General features: G+C 42.3%; 2 protein-coding genes across 3 annotated transcripts in view; both read left to right on the top strand.

Moving 5' to 3' along the window:
* Positions 1 to 5138: 5138 nt before the first annotated feature.
* On the top strand, positions 5139 to 13330 carry LOC106612162 (E3 ubiquitin-protein ligase XIAP). The gene is made up of 8 exons (XM_014213097.2): positions 5139 to 5339; positions 7137 to 7412; positions 7531 to 8098; positions 8262 to 8361; positions 8446 to 8524; positions 8657 to 8696; positions 11468 to 11650; positions 11954 to 13330. Exons 2-8 carry the CDS (start codon positions 7173 to 7175, stop codon positions 12145 to 12147), a joined length of 1404 nt encoding a protein of 467 aa, XP_014068572.1. The 5' UTR covers positions 5139 to 5339; positions 7137 to 7172; the 3' UTR covers positions 12148 to 13330.
* A 6323-nt stretch (positions 13331 to 19653) lies between these two features.
* Positions 19654 to 20956, top strand: part of LOC106612163 (cohesin subunit SA-2) — a 34277-nt gene continuing 32974 nt past the window's right edge. For both annotated transcript variants that reach the window (XM_045724165.1, XM_014213099.2), the window contains exon 1: positions 19654 to 19871. The gene's annotated coding sequence lies outside the window, so the exon portion shown is untranslated. The remainder of the gene's footprint in view (positions 19872 to 20956) is intronic.

Here is a 20956-nt window from a genome sequence, read left to right as displayed (position 1 = left end):
GTTGGAAGCCAGCCAATATGAAACAAACTATTAAAATTACAAAAGGTTGCAGCATATGTTGTGTAAATGGTGAACTCATACAGCTGTCAACTCTTGTCATTTTAATCCGTTTCACATTTGCTAGCTACCTTTTAGATCGAAGCCCAAATAGAATGATAAAAGATAAGATGATAGAAGCCCATCTCCTACTGTAAATAACCTACACACTTTGTGTGTGTGTAGCCAGCCAGCCAGGTAGAAAAATGGCAGAAAAATAAAAGACGGACATCAGAGTATTTTTCAGTACACCAAAACGCAAAGTAATATCTCAAAGACTAGTTGATAAAATGTTCATAAGAAAGAAATGAAATTCTAATGGAAATGTTTCACAATGATGTCATTAGGCAGAACAGGCAACAGATGGCACACAGACAGCAGAGTTTGGGACAGACTGGCAGAGACAGGGAGTCTCAGGTAAGTTTGTTGAGTCTTTGTTTGGCAACATTATGAAAGGTTCTCAATTTGTTTTACTTGTAAAATAGGAACATAATTGGAAAATGCCATGGATACCCCCACTCTCAACTTAAACTGGTGACTGAACTAAGATTTGTTAAAGGCAATGGTATTGCTGTTGTGATTAGTTGTGTAGTTTTGGGTACCGGTAGTTAGGAGTACGGCAAACACCTTATTTCTTTGGTTCCTCAATATACATTTACCATATTACAATGTAGGCTATGTGTTACAGCACTACTTTTGGTGTCCCCCTCAGGAATTGCTCTTGAGAAAATTTAATGTAATTGTCCCCTCCAAAGTTGATATCAGATTTTTGCCCCTGATCCACAGCTACACCTCCAATTGACTCAAATGATGTCCATTAGCCTATCAGAAGCTTCTAAAGCCATGACATTTTCTGGAATTTTCCAAGCTGTTTAAAGGCCCAGTCAACTTAGTGTATGTAAACTTCTGACCCACTGGAATTGTGATACAGTGAATTATAAGTGAAATAATCTGTCTGTAAACAATTGTTGGAAAAATAACTTGTGTCATGCACAAAGTAGATGTCCTAACCGACTTGCCAAAACTATAGTTTGTTATCAAGAAATTTGTGGAGTGGTTGAAAAACGAGTTTTAATGACTCCAGCCTAAGTGTATGTAAACTTCCGACTTCAACTGTATGTGTGTATATATATAAGTCAACTTACAGTATATATATATATATATATATATATATATATATATATTACATACATAGATACATACATACACACACATAAATTGGATCATACCAAATATATATATGATCCAGTTTAATTAATATATTATCCAGTTTATTTAATCTATATATATTATCCAGTCTATTTATTCTATATATATTATCCAGTTTATTTAATCTATATATATATTATCCAGTTTATTTAATCTATATATATATATATATTATCCAGTTTATTTATTCTATATATATTATCCAGTTTATTTAATCTATATATATTATCGAGTTTATTTAATCTATATATTATCCAGTTTATTTATTCTATATATATAATCTAGTTTATTTAATCTATATATATTATCCAGTTTATTTAATCTATATGTATTATCCAGTTTATTTATTCTATATATATATTATCAGTTGATTTAATCTACATGTATTATCCAGTTGATTTAATCTATATATTTTATCCAGTTGATTTAATCTATAAGCATTATCCAGTTTATTTAATCTATATATATTATCCAGTTTATTTCATCTATATATATTATCAGTTGATTTAATCTATATGTATTATCCAGTTGATTTAATCTATATATATTATCCAGTTGATTTAATCTATATGTATTATCCAGTTGATTTAATCTATATATATTATCAGTTGATTTAATCTATATGTATTATCCAGTTGATTTAATCTATATATATTATCCAGTTGATTTAATCTATATATATTATCCAGTTGATTTAATCTATATATATTATCCAGTTGATTTAATCTATATATATTATCAGTTGATTTAATCTATATATATTATCCAGTTTATTTTGTAACTCAATCAATTTTCTAAGGTATTTGGACATCTCAAATTTAAAGCTCTTTAAAGCTCCAGTTCTTGCAATAAGATTTTTCTTCACAAGCCCTTTCCCAAAAGTGTGAGAGCAGATCTTTAACCTCAAACTTAACTATATCATTATTTAATAATGAGCTATTTAACTTCCAGTAGGATGCGCTACCAAGGTTAGTATCAGGGGTAAATATTTTGATATCAATGTAAATGGCCCTATGGTCTGTGAGGGGAGTAGTACAAATATTTGTAAAAATCTATTCTGGACTGTCTGGAACCTGTTTTGTTACTCCAAGTGAATGATCTGTCAGCCAGAAACCTCTCTCCATATATTTGTATTTATTTATTTTATTTCACCTTTATTTAACCAGGTAGGCTAGTTGAGAACAAGTTCTCATTTGCAACTGCGACCTGGCCAAGTTAAAGCATAGCAATTTGACACATACAACAACACAGAGTTACACATGGAATAAACAAAACACAGTCAATAATACAGTAGAACAAAAGAAAACAAAAAGTCTATATACAGTGAGTGCAAATGAGGTAAGTTAAGGCAATAAATAAGCCATGGTGGCGAAGTAATTACAATATAGCAATTAAACACTGGAATGGTACATGTGCAGAAGATGAATGTGCAAGTAGAGATACTGGGGTGCAAAGGAGCAAGATAAATAAATAAATACCGTATGGGGATGAGGTAGGTAGATAGGCTTTTTACAGATGGGCTATGTACAGGTGCAGTGATCTGTGAGTTGCTCTGACAGCTGGTGCTTAAAGCTAGTGAGGGAGATATGAGTCTCCAGCTTCAGAGATTTTTGCAGTTCGTTCCATATCAGTAAGAGCAAACTTTTCCATAAAAAGTATTAAACCCAAATTCTGACTGGTTGGACTACCTGGTGGCCATCTATCAGTTGAATTATCTATAGTAATGTTAGAGTGCCTTCCTATCAATAATAACGAATTGGGACAAGTATATGTTTCTCTATAGATTCAAGCAACTCATCATTCTCATGTTTGGTGTTGTACCCGTAGAAGTTTACAGTAATGAGCGTAATGTCATTGTAACTGATCACAAGACAAATAAAGTGACCAAAGGGGTCACATTCTGAGTGTAGAATATTTCCACCAAAGGTATTTTTCATTGTTGTGACCCCAGCGGAGCGTTCAGATCGATGGGAAAGCCAAATATCGTTGCCCCTGAGACCTCCAGAAGTTGACATCAGCAGAAATTGAGTGAGACTCTTGAAAAAAGCTCTAAATTGTTTGGCAAAAAAATACGGCCTTGCGCTTCACATTGTTTCGTAACCCCCTAGCATTAAGAGAAACTATAGACAAAGATAAAACAACAAATATAATATGAAAGTATAAACTGTAGGATGAGTCAATAACGTGGAAGCAGTGAATGTAAGCCATAAGGAACCGAGATCTGCACCATTTAAGTCAACTTAAAGTGAAATTAGCTTAAACCATAAACTCTGAGCTAGTTGTTATTCGGCTTTTGAAATTGAACTCAACTGAAGATTATGTTCAAGACCACACCAAGGGTTCTCTGTAGTAAGAGAGACTAAAAACCCTCTTTAGTGTAATCAGGGAGTATTCTGAGAAATAAAAATAAAATACAAAATAATAATTAAAAAAATAAAAGGGTACCTACTATTTTAAGTGCATATGAAAACTGATCATAAAAAAATAAAGAATAAAACATGTTTTACATATACACATTCCTAGGACCTTTTTCACTTGGAAATAAGTATTAATAACTAAATAGAACAATAACCGTGTAAAGTCAGAGCAGACATGTATGCCCCTTTAAAACAGTATCTTAGTTACTGTATGCATAACAAAAAAATACAACTTTCAGTCGTCTTCGTGAATTTGTAAACAAAATAGGCCTTCTTCTGGTCTGGTCATACAAGAACAAACTAATAAATTATTGAGGTACCGGAGTATTCCGAAAAAATTGTCACCTGGGGCTTGTTTGGTAACGTTAAATCAGTACAAGGAAAATGAGAATACCATGGCTGAAACCATCAATCTGTTCCTTCTGGTGAGATTCTAGGGAGGAATACGTATTTCCGAACCGTTGATGAAGCCTCGTCCTAAGCAGCCTTTCCCTCATTTCGTGCTTTCTTGATCGTTGGCCACAACTTGTTCCTTCTTTCTATGTCCTCCGGGCTGAGATGCTCGGCGAAACGCATACCATGGCTCTGAAGGAAGGCGTTCTTCCTAGCAGCTTTCCAGACAACATCCCTGTAGAATCTGGCAGTGAAGAGGAGGATGATGATACCCCTTGGTCTTGAATCGTTTTGCTGTTGCTTCTTGCCGAGGCGATGCACAACGTCGATGGTATCACCAACTTTCGTTATTCTCTGCAGACATAATTTATTGGCAGATGCGGGTAGCCTTTCGTCGCACATCCCCATTCTCCACCTAGAGTCTCAGGTTCCATCTTGTGTATTGCTCCAGATCAGTGAGACGTCTATGGTATACATTGTTATTCTGTTCCACCTTTTCCACACTTTTTTCAACTTTAGCCACTCATTTTCACATCCTTGATTTCACCATATGCAAACTCCACAGTCTGTTTCAAGCCTTCGATTACCATGGTGTTCGCGCCTACTATTTCTTCAATGGAGTCAGACTTGGAGTTGATGAGTAAAGAGAGGGTAGTAGCCACGATCTGAGTCCATGTTGGTTTTTTTGCAGGGTGGAGGTTTGCACGGAGGAACCGGTAAAGAGGGGAACTCGTCATCTTCAACAGCATATTATCCACAGGCCAAGCGTAGATATGGCAGTTGTCTATAAGCACGTTCCTCTCTTGTTGCTTAGCAATAGAACGGCTAGCTTCTATCTTTCTTTTTTTGTCACGACTTCCCATGAACATGCCGAAATAAATTATCCAATTATTATTCCAGTCACAGGAAAGTTCTTATATCTTGAACAAATAAAACCAGTAATAGTAATGACAGTTAACCATTTTTTTTCTCACAATATTTCTGAAGTTTGGTGCGGAGCTCGGTAAAAACATAAAAAGCGTAAGGTCAAGCCGCCATCTTGGTCTTGTCACACAAACATACCATACCTTCCCTTTTTCTACGTCATAAACTATACATTTCCGCTATGGTGGTCAGGTGGCTGCGCCTGTAGTGGTGCGCAGAACAACACCAACGCTGAACTTACTTCCCGAAACCAGGGTCAAATAGTCTGGTCAAAAATACTGGTGATCTGTCTTATTTGGAAAGGAGACAGGCATCATCCGAGACCTCACAGGCACAAGTTGACATCCAAGCTTTTCCAAGGTATGCGTATTGGTTATGTCTTTGCGATGTATTTTCAACTGTTATGGTTGACGGCTCGTCTGTTGTACTACGTTACTGTCTATGGCGAACCAGCTCAATATCGACTGATCAGTGCACTATAGACAGATAATGTTTGCCTAGTTAGTTTTCGTTATTGCGTGTGTTTTATTTAACTATGTCATACTTAACATTGGAAGAATGTAATACCTGAGAGTGCGCATCCATGCCCAGCAGAGTACTCAACTGTGCCAACTCTCAAACAGGTCAATCGGCAGCACATTGCGATTCACGTCAACCTATGTTTATGTTTGGGACTTTTGTCTTGCTATAGACACAAACAAGAGCTTGTGAACTTTCCAGAATGTACGTGGCCGCCCAATGGACCTCACCCACCCCCCACGTGTCCGTCTGACTGTTGCATTGAGTGAGAACATTGAGTCAGAGTGGAGTTTGAACCGCGGACACGGCGCTACTGTGCCGAAAAGGTCTCCCAGAACCATTGACATACACTTTGCGTACATGTATGATCAGCCTATTGCTGTCATTCGACCAAGTGGTGCCATCTATCTATCCACATATCCTTCCTGTGCATTGGGATTAAGGCTCAACTCTGGTCAGTAACAGATGGGCCTCAGCCACAAAGACAAGTGCTGCAGTGCAGTTCTAGTTATACAATCATGAACACATAGCCAGTTCAGAGTCAAGAATATGTTATACTCAGGGGCCTGTTGATGATGACAGCATCCACATGATGCCTTTTGGAGCCGTCAGAGAGAGCATGGGGAGGAGTGGATACAGCAAACTTTCCTTGGACATCATCATCACGTCTATTTTTAGTCATCTACATGTCTGTTTTCACAGCAATCTGCCAAGGGACATTTTCATTATAGTGTGAGAGTGCTGCCTTTGAAACCATGACAACTTCCAGTCTAAGTGCATTTTTCATTCTGAAGCAAGCCTTGCTTGCTGCAATGGGGATGGCTGGTATACAAAATATTACAACCAACATAACCAATATTGGTTGGTTGTTTGCTAGCACAGACAGTAGCCTAATTCTATTCCATATAAATGGTAATTCTATGGTTGGTAGCCTGGGTGGCTGTCTGTTGCTGCTATAGCCAACTTATCTAGCCTAACACAAGGCATGGCAGCCATGTACTGTATGTAATTGATTGCATTAATGTTGACAACAGGAATAGTGATGGGATTGGATAATATTTGATTGGTGAATACAGCCTGAGGTGAAATAGCTGATTGTTCTAGCTGACCGGTTCCTCATCCTCCCTGTTGGGGATTTGTGGTGTGTTAGTACCGTAACATTGATAAGGCTGGGTACTGATCGTGTTGCAACACACTACTTAGAGAGGGCTGATTGATTCACATCGCAAAGTAGGCGTTACGTAACTCCTTTCCTACAAAATGCTGAGCTTTGTTTTAAAGAGCAGATAATTGGAAAGAAAGGAAAACTGAGCCCAGTGCTCACTTAAAATAATAAGTGTTGATTACATTCGGCTGTGTGGGTCGTTGCGTATTTCTCTGTATTCCTGTGGTGAGCAGGGCGGCCCGGCAGTGTGAGAACGTATCTTAAAGAGCCTGTTCCTGCCTCCCCAGCCCTCACATGTAACAGCCAACGCCTCCATGTGACCACACACTCTTTCCTGTCTTAAAGGCACAGCATCTCAATATCCATAGCAATGTGCATATTGCCATCTAGTGCCACTTTAGGAAATACAATGCTCTCTATTGTCAAACTTATGTATTTACATGGTGGAAATGACTTTTGTTTGTTCCCCCCAGCCCATCCATCTCAGGTAGCCCTGTCCCTGTGTCGTGATGTCAGGCCCTGGGAGAGACAGTGATCTGGAGTCAGACCACGCAGTAGACTGGTCCATGATGGACATGCGGCTGGACTCGTTCCGGGGTTCCCCCCTGGCCCAGCAGGTGTCAGCGGAAAGGCTGGCCCGCGCTGGGTTTTACTTCACAGGACAGGCTGACAAGGTGCGCTGCTTCAGCTGCCACAAAACTGTTGAGAACTGGTGTGGAGGGGACACACCCGCAGAGAGGCACGCGGAGGTAAGCATGAGAAGGGTGATGACACGTGTGCAAAACATTATTATTTTTAAAAATATATATATTTTTACGTTATCTCCTGTTTCTACCAAATTATCATACTACTATTGTAATGTTTCAGGTCTCCCCCAACTGTAAGTTCCTGAGCTGCACCCATCGTTCCAGGGTCAACTCTCTTCAAGGTGCCATGCTGACCAACGAACCCCACTACAACGAAGACGCCGAGGACATGGAGTTCCGCCTGAGAACGGGAGAGGTGGTGGATGAGACCACCTACCCCATGGTCCCGCACATGGTCAGCGAAGACTCCCGGTTCAACACCTTAGACCCGTGGCCCTCCACATCCCCGGTCCGGCCTAGAGAGCTGGCCCAGGCAGGGCTCTTCTATCTGGGGGAGAGCGACCGGGTGCAGTGCTTCTGCTGTGGAGGGATGCTGGGGGGCTGGGAGCCTGGGGACACGGCATGGGGGGAGCACTCCAAGCACTTCCCCTACTGCTTCTTCATATTGGGGCATGATGTGGGGAACCTCCCCTCTCAGGCGGGGAGAGAGGGGGAGGTGGAGGAGACCAGGCCACGCCCGGGTCCTTGGGTCCCCATGCAGAGCTTTGAGGAGAGGCTAGGCAGCTTTGCAGGAATCCAGCACCCTATTGACCACGAGAGGCTGGCCAGAGCAGGCTTCTACAACACAGGTGAGACCTGGGAGCGGGGTAGATTAGAGCTTTGGCTGTGAGAAAAGTAACTTAACAAATACAATTCAAAATGTAGTTACCTGCTACTCAGTGGTAAAAGGGCCTGGGAGGAGGGGACCAGGGACATATCCTAACCAGTTTGTGTGTGTCTGTGTTGGTGCAGGAGCTCCAGACCGTGTGGTGTGTTTCTGCTGTGGTGGAGGTCTGAAGGGCTGGCAGCCGGACGAGAATCCCTGGGAGGAGCACGCCAAACACTATCCGGGGTAAAAACACACGTCACTCACACTCAATAGAAAGTAAACAACCATATGCACGTCACTAACGTTGAGTGTCATGTTTTAATCCAGGTGTCGTTTTCTGCTGGCAGAGAAAGGACAGGAGTTCGTCAGTAGCGTTCAGTTACAAGGTCCTGGCTGGAACAATGCTGTAAGTCTCAAAGACTTCATCCTCCTAACCCTGACCTCTAACCCCTAAACCTGCGGTCAAACATATTAAACTGTACCTATCCTTACATGACTCCTACCATATCAAATTCTTTCTTTCTATTGATTTTTCCAGGCTTCAAGTCACCTGAATGGATGTTCAAGTCACGGAACAGGTATAAAAAAGTTGTGCCCCTTTCACTTTTTATTTATTCGTTTTGGAACTAGACAAAAAAGGGGGGAGTGGTGTAGATACAGTGCCTTCGGAAAGTATGCAGACCCCTTGACTTTTTCCACATTTTGTTATGTTACAGCCTTATTTTAAAATTGATTAAATAAATGAAAATCCTCAGCAATCTGCACACTACCCCATAATGACAAAGTGAAAACTGTTTTAGAAATGTTTGCAAATGTATTAAAACATAAACATACCTTATTTACTTAAGTATTCAGACCCTTTGCTTTGAGACTCGAATTTGAGCTTAGGCGCATCCTGTTTCCATTGATCATCCTTGAGAGGTATCTACAACTTGATTGGAGTCCACCTGTGGTAAATTCAATTGATTGGACTAGATTTGTCTAGAATAAGGTTTGTGCCGACGCACAGATCTGGGGAAGAGTCCCCCCCAAAATTCCCCCTACATCACATCATTCTTAAATGGAAGAAGTTTGAAACCACCAAGACTCTTCCTAGAGCTGGCCAACTGAGCGATCGGGGGGGGCTGACCAAGAACCCGATGGTCACTCTGACAGAGCTCCAGAGTTCCTCTGTTGAGATGGGAGAACCTTCCAAAAAGAACAACCATCTCTGCAGCACACCACCAATCAGGCCTTTATGGTAGTGACCAGTCTGGAGGATACCTGGCACCATCCCTATGGTGAAGCATGTTGGTGGCAGCATCATGGTGTGGGGATGTTTTTCAGCGGCAGGGAGACTAGTCAGGATCGAGGCAAAAATGAGCAGAGAAAAATACATCCTTGATGAAAATCTGCTCCAGAGCGCTCAAGACCTCAGTCTGGGATGAAGGTTCACCTTCCAACAGGACAACAACCCTAAACACACAAGCCAAGACAAGGCAGGAGTGGCTTCGGGACCAGTCTCTGAATGTCCTTGAGTGGCCCAGTCAAAGCCTGGACTTGAACCTGATTGAACATCTCTGGAGAGACCTGAAAATAGCTGTACAGCAACGCTCCACATCCAACCTGACAGCGCTTGAGAGGATCTGCAGAGAAGAATGGCATAAACTCCCCAAATACAGGTGTGCCAAGCTTGTAGCATCATACCCAAGAACACTCAAGGCTGTAATCGTTGCCAAAGGTGCTTCAACAAAGTACTGAGTAAATTGTCTGAATATTTACAGTACCAGTCAAGTTTGCACACACCAGAGTTTCATTATTTTTACTGTTTTCTACATTGTAGAATTATAGTGAATACATAAACTATGAAATAACACATGGACTCATGTAGTAACCAAAAAAGTGTTAAACAAATCAAAATATATTTTATATTTGAGATTCTTCAAAGTAGCCACCCTTTGCCTTTACAGCTTTGCACACTTGGTATTCTCTCAACCAGCTTCATGAGGTAGTCACCTGGAATGCATTTAAATTAAGAGGTGTGCCTTGTTAATTTGTAGAATTTCTATCCTTAATGCGTTTGAGCCAATCAGTTGTGTTGTGACAAGGTAGGGAAGGAATACAGAAGATAGCCCTATTTGGTAAAAGACCAAATCCATATTATGGCAAGAACAGCTCAAATTATCAAAGACACGACAGTCCATCACTACTTCAAGACATGGTCAGACAAGGCAGTCGCAAAAACCATCAAGCGCTATGATGAAACTGGCTCTCAGGAGGACCGCCACAGGAATGGAAGACCCAGAGTTACCTCTACTGCAGAGGATACGTTCATTAGAGTTAACAGCATCAGAAATTGCAGTGCAAATAATTGTGATGCTTCAGAGTTAACAAGTAACAGACACATCTCAACATCAACTGTTCAGAGGCGACTGCGTGAATCAGGCCTTCATGGTCAAATTGCTGCAAAGAAATCACTACTAAAGGACACCAATAAGAAGAAGAAACTTGCTTGGGCCAAGAAACACAAGCAATGGACATAAGACCGGTGGAAAATGTGAGATTTTTGGTTCCAACTGCCGTGTCTTTGAGACGCAGAGTAGGTGCAATACAGCGATACGCCATCCCATCTGGTTTGCACTTAGTGGGACTATCATTTGTATTTCAACAGGACAATGACCCAAAACACCTCCAGGCTGTGTAAGGGCTATTTGACCAAGAAGGAGAGTGATGGAGTGCTGCATAAGATGACCTGGCCTCTACAATCACCCGACCTCAACCCAATTGGGATGAGTTGGACCGCAGAGTGAAGGAAAAACAGCCAACAAGTGCTCAGCATATGTGGGAACTCCATCAAGACTGTTGGAAAAGCATTCCAGGTGAAGCTGGTTGAGAGAATGCCAAGCGTGTGCAAAGCTGTCATCGAGACAAAGGGTGGCTATTTGAAGAACCTCAAATATAAAATATATTTTGATTTAACACTTTTTTTGGTTACAACATGATTCCATGTGTGTTTTCATAGTTTTGATGTATTCACTATTTTTCTACAATGTAGAGAGTACAAATAAAGTAAAACCCTGGAATGAGTAGGTGTGTCCAAACTTTTGATTTGAGACTGTAAATTTGATATATTTTTTTATTTTTATAAATTAGCAAACATTTCTAAACCCTTTTTTGCTTTGACATTATGTGGTTTTGTGTGTAGATTGAGGGGCAGGACAATTGAATCCATTTTAGAATAAGGCTGTAACCTAACAAAATATGCAAAAAGTCTGAATACTTTCCGAAGGCACTCTACGTGTATATAGTGTAGGGTGCTATTTCTGACACAGACTGGAACAGGCTCAATGTCCTCCATCTCTCTGTGCAGAGGTGCTGAGGTCAGCTATGGCCCAGAGGGCGGTAGAAATGGGTCTGGAGCCTGCCCTGGTAGAGAGGACTATACTGGAGAGGATACGCAGGGCTGGGACAGGCTACTCCACTCTGGAGACTCTGCTGCAGGACTGCTTTAACAGAGGCCCTGACAGCGACGCAGAGACCGCAGAGAACCATGGTATGTGTCTCACAGTTAGCAATGCTGGATAGTATCATTATATCAGGGCATTGTTCTATCAAAACTGGTAATGAGGTTTACAGGATATGTCAAAAATTCCTGAATAGAGCTACAGGGTTTTGCAATTTGACGTAGTTTACCCATCTGCATATTCCAATCCATCACAATAGCATCACAATGCTATTCACACTGTAGGCCTACGTGAGGCTTGGCTATAGAAGTAACAGAATCAAACTGTGTTGGTCAGTATTCTACCTACTTTATTGTGCTCGGTTACCTACTGATGTTTCTCCCCTATTTCAGATGAGGATCCCTTAGAGAAACTACGGAAGCTGCAGAGGGAGAAACAGTGCAAAGTGTGTATGGACAGAGACATCTGCATTGTCTTCATCCCCTGTGGGCACCTGGTCGTCTGCAAGGAGTGTTCCGAGGCGCTCGGCAAGTGTCCCATCTGCTGTGCAGCCATCACACAGAAGATCAAGACATACATCTCCTAACATGCAACCTGGTGTCAGGGATTGTCGTCTCCAGAGTAGGAGTGCTGACCTAGGATCAGGTCCCATCTCTTACTCATTATGATTTAAAAGGCAAAAGTGAGCCTAGATCAGCAGCCTTCATCTGAGATGCTTAATGAATGCTGGCCCAGGAGGATAACTCTTTTAAATGGCAATGCTGCTTTATCACCTCAATGATTTTCTAAACACAGGCTTTCCTACTACAAAATGTACATAGAGAAATATTATATTTGAGGAGGACCACTGTAAATATGAACAATCATGGAAAGTGTGGGGATTTTATTTTTCAATGATTGTTGTATAGATGACACTTCCTTGTTATGTGACGTATCAGGGTGGTTCACACGACAATACCCAAGAGGCAATGGGCCTCTGAATCTTCATACCAAGATGGGAAACTAAGGTTGAGACTATATGGAGTACAGCTATGGACAGAAGTGACATTACGCAGCAGGTTAGGAGAAAAAGGTGAAGGTTAGGATTAGATAAAATGCTACTGTTGTCCCTGACGTGAGTCATACATGCAACTTTTTGTCCATTGCTGTACTCCATCTACCCACAGTTCTGATACTTACATTTTAGTAATTTAGCAGATGCTCTTATCCACAGTAGTGAGTGCGTACATTTTCATTTATAGGTCCGCTGTGCAGTACCATGATCTACCATTGCAGCTATCAACAGTGCCTTTTCAAACAATCTCATCTACTTGTGTGTATTTTCTTTATTCAGACTATCATGCCATTTCCATGTTTTCTTCATATTTCTCTTAAAATTATGAAGTTGTTGACTGGGCTTTCGTTATTGGTTTGCAAGTCATGTGTTTCTTGTTAGTTTGCAAATGACATGTTTCAGAAGTAGAGGTCCTGAGGGTTCCCAAACTTACTGCATGTTCCTTAGGCCAACTAGTATGCTTTCAGCGTGGGACTCTTTTATGATTCATTATGTGTGCTCTGTGTGAATAAATAGATGAATTGTAGATTTGGATCAATTTCCATTATTTAGATACAACGGCATAACTGACATATCCACTTAATTATTTGATTTAGTTCTAGAGATCACGTCCAAATATTATACCCCTTTTTAAATCGTGTTGTTCGGAAATGAATCTTTCCTTAGCACTTCAGTGCAACTCTTGTTTGACTGGAAAATAAATGTTAAAAAAATTGAGGTGTGTCTTGTCTTTACATTCATGTATGCTACTAACACTTAGATAAAGAAGTGCAGAATAAAATAGTTATCTTCTTGAAGGCCAGGCAGAAATATTGGTATATAGATTAGTGACTACCATCTTTGGGGTCATCTCAGTAGTTGAAAGTAGCTTCCTCCCTGTTTGCTTTCCTTCATCCCCACTTCTATAATAGAAGAAAAACATAGGTACAGTTGAAGTTGGAAGTTTACATACATCTTAGCCAAATACATTTAAACTCAGTTTTTCACAATTCCTGACTTTTAATCCTAGTAAAAAATAACATTTTTTAGGTTAGTTAGGATCACCACTTTATGTTAAGAATGTGAAATGTCAATAATAGTAGAGAGAATTATTTATTTCAGCTTTTATTTCTTTAATCACATTCCCAGTGGGTCAGAAGTTTACGTATACTCAATTAGTATTTGGTAGCATTGCCTTTAAATTGTTTAACTTGGGTCAAACGTTTCGGGTAGCCTTCCACAATAAATTGGGTGAATTTTGGCCATTCCTCCTGACAGAGCTGGTGTAACGGAGTCAGGTTTTTAGGCCTCCTTGCTCGCACATGCTTTTTCAGTTCTGCCAACAAATTTTCTATAGGATTGAGGTCAGGAATTTGTGATGGCCACTCCAATACCTTGACTTTGTTGTCCTTAAGCCATTTTGCCACAACTTTGGAAGTATGCTTGGGGTCATTGTCCATTTGGAAGACCCATTTGCGACCAAGCTTTAACTTCCTGACTGATGTCTGAGATGTTGCTTCAATATATCCACATAATTTTCCTCCCTCATGATGCCATCTATTTGGTGAAGTGCACCAGTCCCTCCTGCAGCAAAGAACCTCCACAACATGATGCTGCCACCCCGTGCTTCACGGTTGGGATGGTGTTCTTCGGCTTACAAGCCTCTCCCTTTTTCCTCCTAACATAACGACGGTCATTATGGCCGAACAGTTCTATTTTTGTTTCATCAGACCAGAGGACATTTCTCCAAAAAGTACGATCTTTGTCCCCATGTGCAGTTGCAAACCGTAGTCTGGCTTTTTTATGGGGGTTTTGGAGCAGTGGCTTCTTCCTTGCTGAGTGGCCTTTCAGGTTATGCCGATATAGGACTCGTATTACTGTAGATATAGATACTTTTGTACCTGTTTCCTCCTGCATCTTCACAGGGTCTGTTGCTGTTGTTCTGGGATTGATTTGCACTTTTCACACCAAAGTACGTTCATCTCTAGGAGACAGAAGGCGTCTCCTTCTTGAGCGGTATGACAGCTGCGTGGACCCATGGTGTTTACTTGTGTGCTATTGTTTGTACAGATGAACGTGGTACCTTCAGGCGTTTGGAAATTGCTCCCAAGAATGAACCAGACTTGTGGAGGTCTACAATTTGTTTTCTGAGGTCTTGGCTGATTTCTTTTGATTTTCCCATGATGTCAAGCAAAGAGGCACTGAGCTTGAAGGTAGGCCTTGAAATACATCCACAGCTACACCTCCAATTGACTCAAATGATGTCCATTAGCCTATCAGAAGCTTTTAAAGCCATGACATTTTCTGGAATTTTCCAAGCTGTTTAAAGACACAGTCAATTTTGTGTATGTAAACGTCTGACCCACTGGAATTGTGATACAGTGAATTATAAGTGAAATAATCTGTATGTAAACAATTGTTGGAAAATGACTTGTGTCATGCACAAAGTAGATGTCCTAACCGACTTGCCAAAACTATAGTTTGTTAACAAGAAATTTGTGGAGTGGTTGAAAAACAAGTTTTAATGACTCCAACCTAAGTGTTTGTAAACTTCCGACTTCAACTGTATCTGCCATTTCTTACACTAATTATGTCTTCAGATTCTGAAACAGTTCTAATGAAGGACACGAGACAAGGAAGGAGGGGGAAGCTTTTTCCTCCCACAATGAGATAATCTCAATTGGATTTCATTGACTCCAGATGTCCCTCCCCTCTGACTTTCTCCTCTAATGGATTTTGAGGAAAGAGGACAAGAGGAGTCAAGGAAATGTCATTGAGATTCTACAAGTATTGAGCTGCGGCCACACCATTGACTGCAGGGGCAAAGAATGTACAGTATAAAGATAGGCAGAAATGCTTCTCCAATAGAAATCCCTCATCACACTTGTAGGCGATGTCTTGATGACATTGGCTAACTAAGCTCATGCGCATCAACGCATCATCGTGTCTAACGGTCCTTCGATATAAAGTTGTTTTTGTCAGTTTGTCACTTTCACGACGTTGGAATCATAACATGATCAACTACTTAAGACTAAAGAAGAATTGTTCACTTTTCTCATTGACTTCTCAAACCCTGGCTTGGTCAGCTTGGTCTGTTTTGCAAGCGTTCCTCGCAATTCAACGGCTCAGACACGAGACGTATTTGGCAGGGTCTACAGACAATCACGGACTACAAAAAGAAAACCAACCACGCCACGGACACCGACGTCTTGCTTCCAGACAAACTAAACACCTTCTTTTCCCGCTTTGAGGATATTACAGTGCCACTGACGCGGCCCGCCACCAAGGACTGTGAGCTCTCCTTCTCTGTGGCCGACGTGAGTAAGACATTTAAAAGTGTTAACCCTCGCAAGGCTGCCGGTCCTGACGGCATCCCTAGCCGCGTCCTCAGAGCATGCGCAGACCAGCTGGCTGGTGTGTTTACAGACATATTCAATCTCTTCCTATCCCAGTCTGCTGTCCCCACATGCTTCAAGATGGCCACCACTGTTCCTGTACCCAAGAAAGCAAAGGTAACTGAATTAAATTACTATTGCCCCACAGCACTCACTTCTGTCATCATGAAGTGCTTTGAGAGGCTAGTCAAGGATCATATCACCTCCACCTTACTTGTCACCCTAGACCCACTTCAATTTGCTTACCGCCCCAATAAGTCCACCGACGATGCAATCGCCATAACACTGCACACTGCCGTATGCCATCTGGACAAGAGGAATACCTATGTGAGAATGCTGTTCTTTGACTATAGCTCAGCATTCAACACCATAGTACCCTCCAAGCTCATCATTAAGCTAGAGGCCCTGGGTCTCAACCCTGCCCTGTGCAATTAGGTCCTGGACTTCCTGACGGGCCGCACCCAGGTGGTTAAGGTAGGAAACAACATCACCACTTCGCTGATCCTCAACACTGGGGCCCCACAAGGGTGCGTGCTCAGCCCCCTCCTGTACTCCCTGTTCACCCACGACTGCGTGGCCATGCACGCCTCCAACTCAATCATCAAGTTTGCAGACGACACAACAGTAGTAGGCTTGATTAAAATCAAATCAAATTTTATTTGTCACATACACATGGTTAGCAGATGTTAATGCGAGTGTAGCGAAATGCTTGTGCTTCTAGTTCCGACCATGCAGTAATATCTAACAAGTAATCTAAACTAACAATTTCACAACTACTTTATACACACAAGTGTAAAGGAATGAATAACAATATGTACATAAAAATATGTGAATGAGCGATGGCCGAACGACATAGGCAAGATGCAGTAGATGCTATAGAGTACAGTATATACATATGAGATGAGTAATGCAGGGTATGTAAACATTATATAAAATGGCATTGTTTAAAGTGGCTAGTGATACATTTATTACATCAATTTTTCATTATTAAAGTGGATAGAAATGAGTCAGTATGTTGGCAGCAGCCACTCAATGTTTAGTGATGGCTGTTTAACAGTCTGATGGCCTTGAGATAGAAGCTGTTTTACAGTCTCTCGGTACCCGCTTTGATGCACCTGTACTGACCTCGCCTTCTGGATGATAGCGGGGTGAACAGGCAGTGACTCGGGTGGTTGTTGTCCTTGATGATCTTTTTGGCCTTCCTGTGACATCGGGTGGTGTAAGTGTCCTGTAATGCGGATAGTTTGCACCCAGTGATGCGTTGTGCAGACCTCACTACCCTCTGGAGAGCCTTAGGTTATGGGCAGAGCAGTTGCCATACCAGGCGGTGATACAGCCCGACAGGATGCTCTCGATTGTGCACCTGTAGAAGTTTGTGAGTGTTTTTAGTGACAAGCCAAATTTCTTCAGCCTCTTGAGGTTGAAGAGGCGCTGCTGCGCCTTCTTCACCACGCTGTCTGTGTGGGTGGACTATTTCAGTTTGTCCATGATGTGTACGCCGAGGAACTTAAAACTTTCCACCTTCTCCACTACTGTCCCGTCGATGTGGATAGGGGGCTGCTCCCTCTGCTGTTTCCTGAAGTCCACAATCATCTCCTTTGTTTTGTTGACGTTGAGTGAGAGGTTGTTTTCCTGACACCACACTCCGAGGGCCATCACCTCCTCCCTATAGGCCGTCTCGTCATTGTTGGTAATCAAGCCTACCACTGTAGTGTCGTCTGAAAACTTGATGATTGAGTTGGAGGCGTGCATGGCCATGCAGTCATGGATGAACAGGGAGTACAGGAGAGGGCTGAGAACGCACCCTCGTGGGGCCCCAGTGTTGAGGATTAGCGGGGTGGAGATTTTGTTACCTACCCTCACCACCTGGGGGCGGCCCATCAGGAAGTCCAAGACCCAGTTGCACAGGGTGGGGTTGAGACCCAGGGTCTCGAGCTTAATGACGAGTTTGGAGGGTACTATGGTGTTAAATGCTGAGCTGTAGTCGATGAACAGCATTCTTACATAGGAATTCCTCTTGTCCAGATGGGTTAGGGCAGTGTGCCATCTGATTGCGATTGCGTCGTCTGTGGACCTATTGGAGTGGGTCTAGGGTGTCAGGTAGGGTGGAGGTGATATGTTCCTTGACTAGTCTCTCAAAGCTCATCATGATGACGTAAGTGAGTGCAACGGGGCGATAGTCATTTAGCTCAGTTACCTTCGCTTTCTTGGGAACAGGAACAATGGTGGCCCTCTTGAAGCATGTGGGAACAGCAGACTGGGATGAGGATTGATTGAATATGTCCGTAAACACACCAGCCAGCTGGTCTGCACATGCTCTGAGGACGCGGCTGGGGCATGCCGTCTGGGCCCGGCAGCCTTGCGAGGGTTAACACGTTTAAATGTTTTACTCACGTTGGCTGCAGTGAAGGAGAGCCTGCAGATTTTGCAGTGACACTGTGTTGTCCTCAAAGCGAGCAAAGAAGTTGTTTAGTTTGTCTGAGAGCAATGACGAGACAGCCTACAGGGTGGAGGTGAGGTCACTCTGAGCATGGTGTCAGAAAAATAACCTCTCACTCAACGTCAACAAAACAAAGGAGATGATCGTGGACTTCAGGAAACAGCAGAGGGAGCACCCCCCTATCCAGATCGACGGGACAGCAGTGGAGAAGGTGGAAAGTTCCTCGGCGTACACATCACGGACAAACTGAAATGGTTCACCCACACAGACTGTGTGGTGAAGAAGGCGCAACAGCGCCTTTACAACCTCAGGAGGCTGAAGAAATGTGGCTTGTCACCTAAAACCCTCACAAACTTTTACAGATGCACAATCGAGAGCATCCTGCCGGGCTGCATCACCGCCTGGTATGGCAACTGCACCGCCCACAACCGCAAGGCCCTTCAGAGGATGGTGTGGTCTGCACAACGCATAACCGTGGTCAAACTACCTGCCCTCCAGGACACCTACAACACCCGGTGTCACAGGAAGGCCAAAAAGTTAATCAAGGACAACAACCACCCGAGCCACTGCCTGATCACCCCGCTGCCATCCTGAAGGTGAGGTCGGTACAGGCGGCGCATCAAATCAAAGCTGGGACCGAGAGACTGAAAAACAGCTTCTATCTCAACAGACATTTACACAGCCATCACTAACAGAGAGGCTGCTGCCTACATACAGACTTGAAATCATTGGCCACTTTAATAAATGGATCACTAGTCGCTTTAATAATGCCACTTTAATAATGTTTACATATCTTGCATTACTCATGTCATATGTATATACTGTATTTTATACCATCAATTGCATCTTGACTATGACGCTCTGTTATTGCTCATCCAAATATTTATATGTATATATTTGTATTCCATTCCTTTACTTAGATTTGTGTGTATTAGGTAGTTGTTGTGGAATTGTTAGATTACATGTTAGATATTGCTGCACTGTCGGAACTAGAAGCACAAGCATTTTGCTACAATAACATCTGCTAACCATGCGTATGTGAGTAATAAAATTAGATTTGATTTGATGTTGCGCCTCTGGGTTCAGAAACTCTGAGGTAGGGCCATCCCCACCCCTACCTGTCAGGTACTTGCTGGTAGCTGGCAGCTGCACACCTTGTAAATAACCGCTAGATGTCATATCTCCCATCGTCACGGAGCTACGGACGTATTTCCTCTGGCCGCTAGAGGGCAGCTGTGCACCAGGAGTTTTCCTCCCCCCTCGTTGTCGAAACAACAAACCCTAGTACGGAGCAAGTGGCGGGGTGAAACTGAGAGAGCGTCCAAAACCGCCTCTGACCGCCAGTTTCAAACTCATTTGCGGAAATCTTGGTTATATCAAAACAAGAACAGATAGCGACTCAACAAAGCAGTGACACGTTTGGAAATAAATTGAATAACGGGGTAAGTTATAAAATGGCGGAGTGAAATCTCGAAGTTAGTTGGTTTGTAGCAATTTTGTTGGTAGCTAGCTTCTCATGCTAGCTAACAGGCTAGACCTACGGAGACTGCTAGCCATGGGAAGTCGTAAGCTAGCCGCTGTTGGCTACTTTTTGTCTAGTTTATCGTGAATCTGTGTAACTCACACCGAAAAGAAGACCCACTTCATTGAAACGTAGTTAGATAGTTAGCTAGGCTAATATGCAACAAAGTGTTTGTTTACGTCCATTAAATGTTTTTCCACTTGGAAGTTAACGTTAGCTAGGTAATGTTACAGTATCGAAACTCCGGAGGCAAGATGGAGGACGTAAGGACGAGGTGTTTTTATGTAACTATATGGTTGTATTGTTGTTCCACAACAAGTGGGTTGCATAAACATGCTAATTTAGATCTTTACACGAACTTTGAGGGCCACATGGTATTAGCTAACTAGCTAAATAGCCACTGTTTTATTGAGAAGATGGCTGGCTATCCGAACTCCTTTCGATTGCAGCCAGCGGTCTAGGACGGAGCGCTAACATGGCTAGTTGGCTAACTAGCAAGGAAACTAGCTAGCTAACTTAACAAGATGGAGAATGGTAGCTGCAGCTATGCTAAGCTAACGTCAGTTAGCTACCCAGTTAAGATGGAGATATATTTACGAGTGTTTTTGCCTTGTATGTACTGTAGCTACTTAGCTTACAGAAAAGTGGGTACTGACGTTACTTGAATGATACAATTTAAACTCTTGGTGGAATGTTATCCACGGAAGGCAAGTTGTTATTTTAATGTACGTAACGTTAAGGGTGACGTTCTGATGACAGCTGGTGTTTAGCTAGCTAGCTTCTTCAGCAAGCCAGTCCGGGCAATAACTCGCCAGGATACCGGTGTCTATTCTTGACAGTGACCGTCACTGAGCAAGCCCTAGAGCGGCTGTCACACTACCTAGCCAATGGTAGCTAGCCTAGTTCAGTATGTTCTCTGTTGGTTATTTCGACGTTGGCAGCTATCGATAATGTAGTTTTTTACGCGCTTTGTGTTGCTCAGGGACCCGGGTTTGGCGCCACTTT

The sequence above is a fragment of the Salmo salar genome, chromosome ssa09, assembly GCF_905237065.1.
Source record: "Salmo salar chromosome ssa09, Ssal_v3.1, whole genome shotgun sequence".
NCBI lineage: Eukaryota > Metazoa > Chordata > Actinopteri > Salmoniformes > Salmonidae > Salmo > Salmo salar.
Note: the sequence above shows the minus strand (reverse complement) of the source record. Positions and strands in the feature narration are given on the sequence as shown.

Bases quoted from the DNA above. Each gene is read 5' to 3' on its own strand.
- LOC106612162 (XM_014213097.2), top strand. From the start codon at position 7,173: ATGTCAGGCCCTGGGAGAGACAGTGATCTGGAGTCAGACCACGCAGTA. The intron at 7,413-7,530 runs GTAAGCATGAGA...GTAATGTTTCAG, and splicing joins CCGCAGAGAGGCACGCGGAG to GTCTCCCCCAACTGTAAGTT. The intron at 8,697-11,467 runs GTATAAAAAAGT...CTCTCTGTGCAG, and splicing joins ATGTTCAAGTCACGGAACAG to AGGTGCTGAGGTCAGCTATG.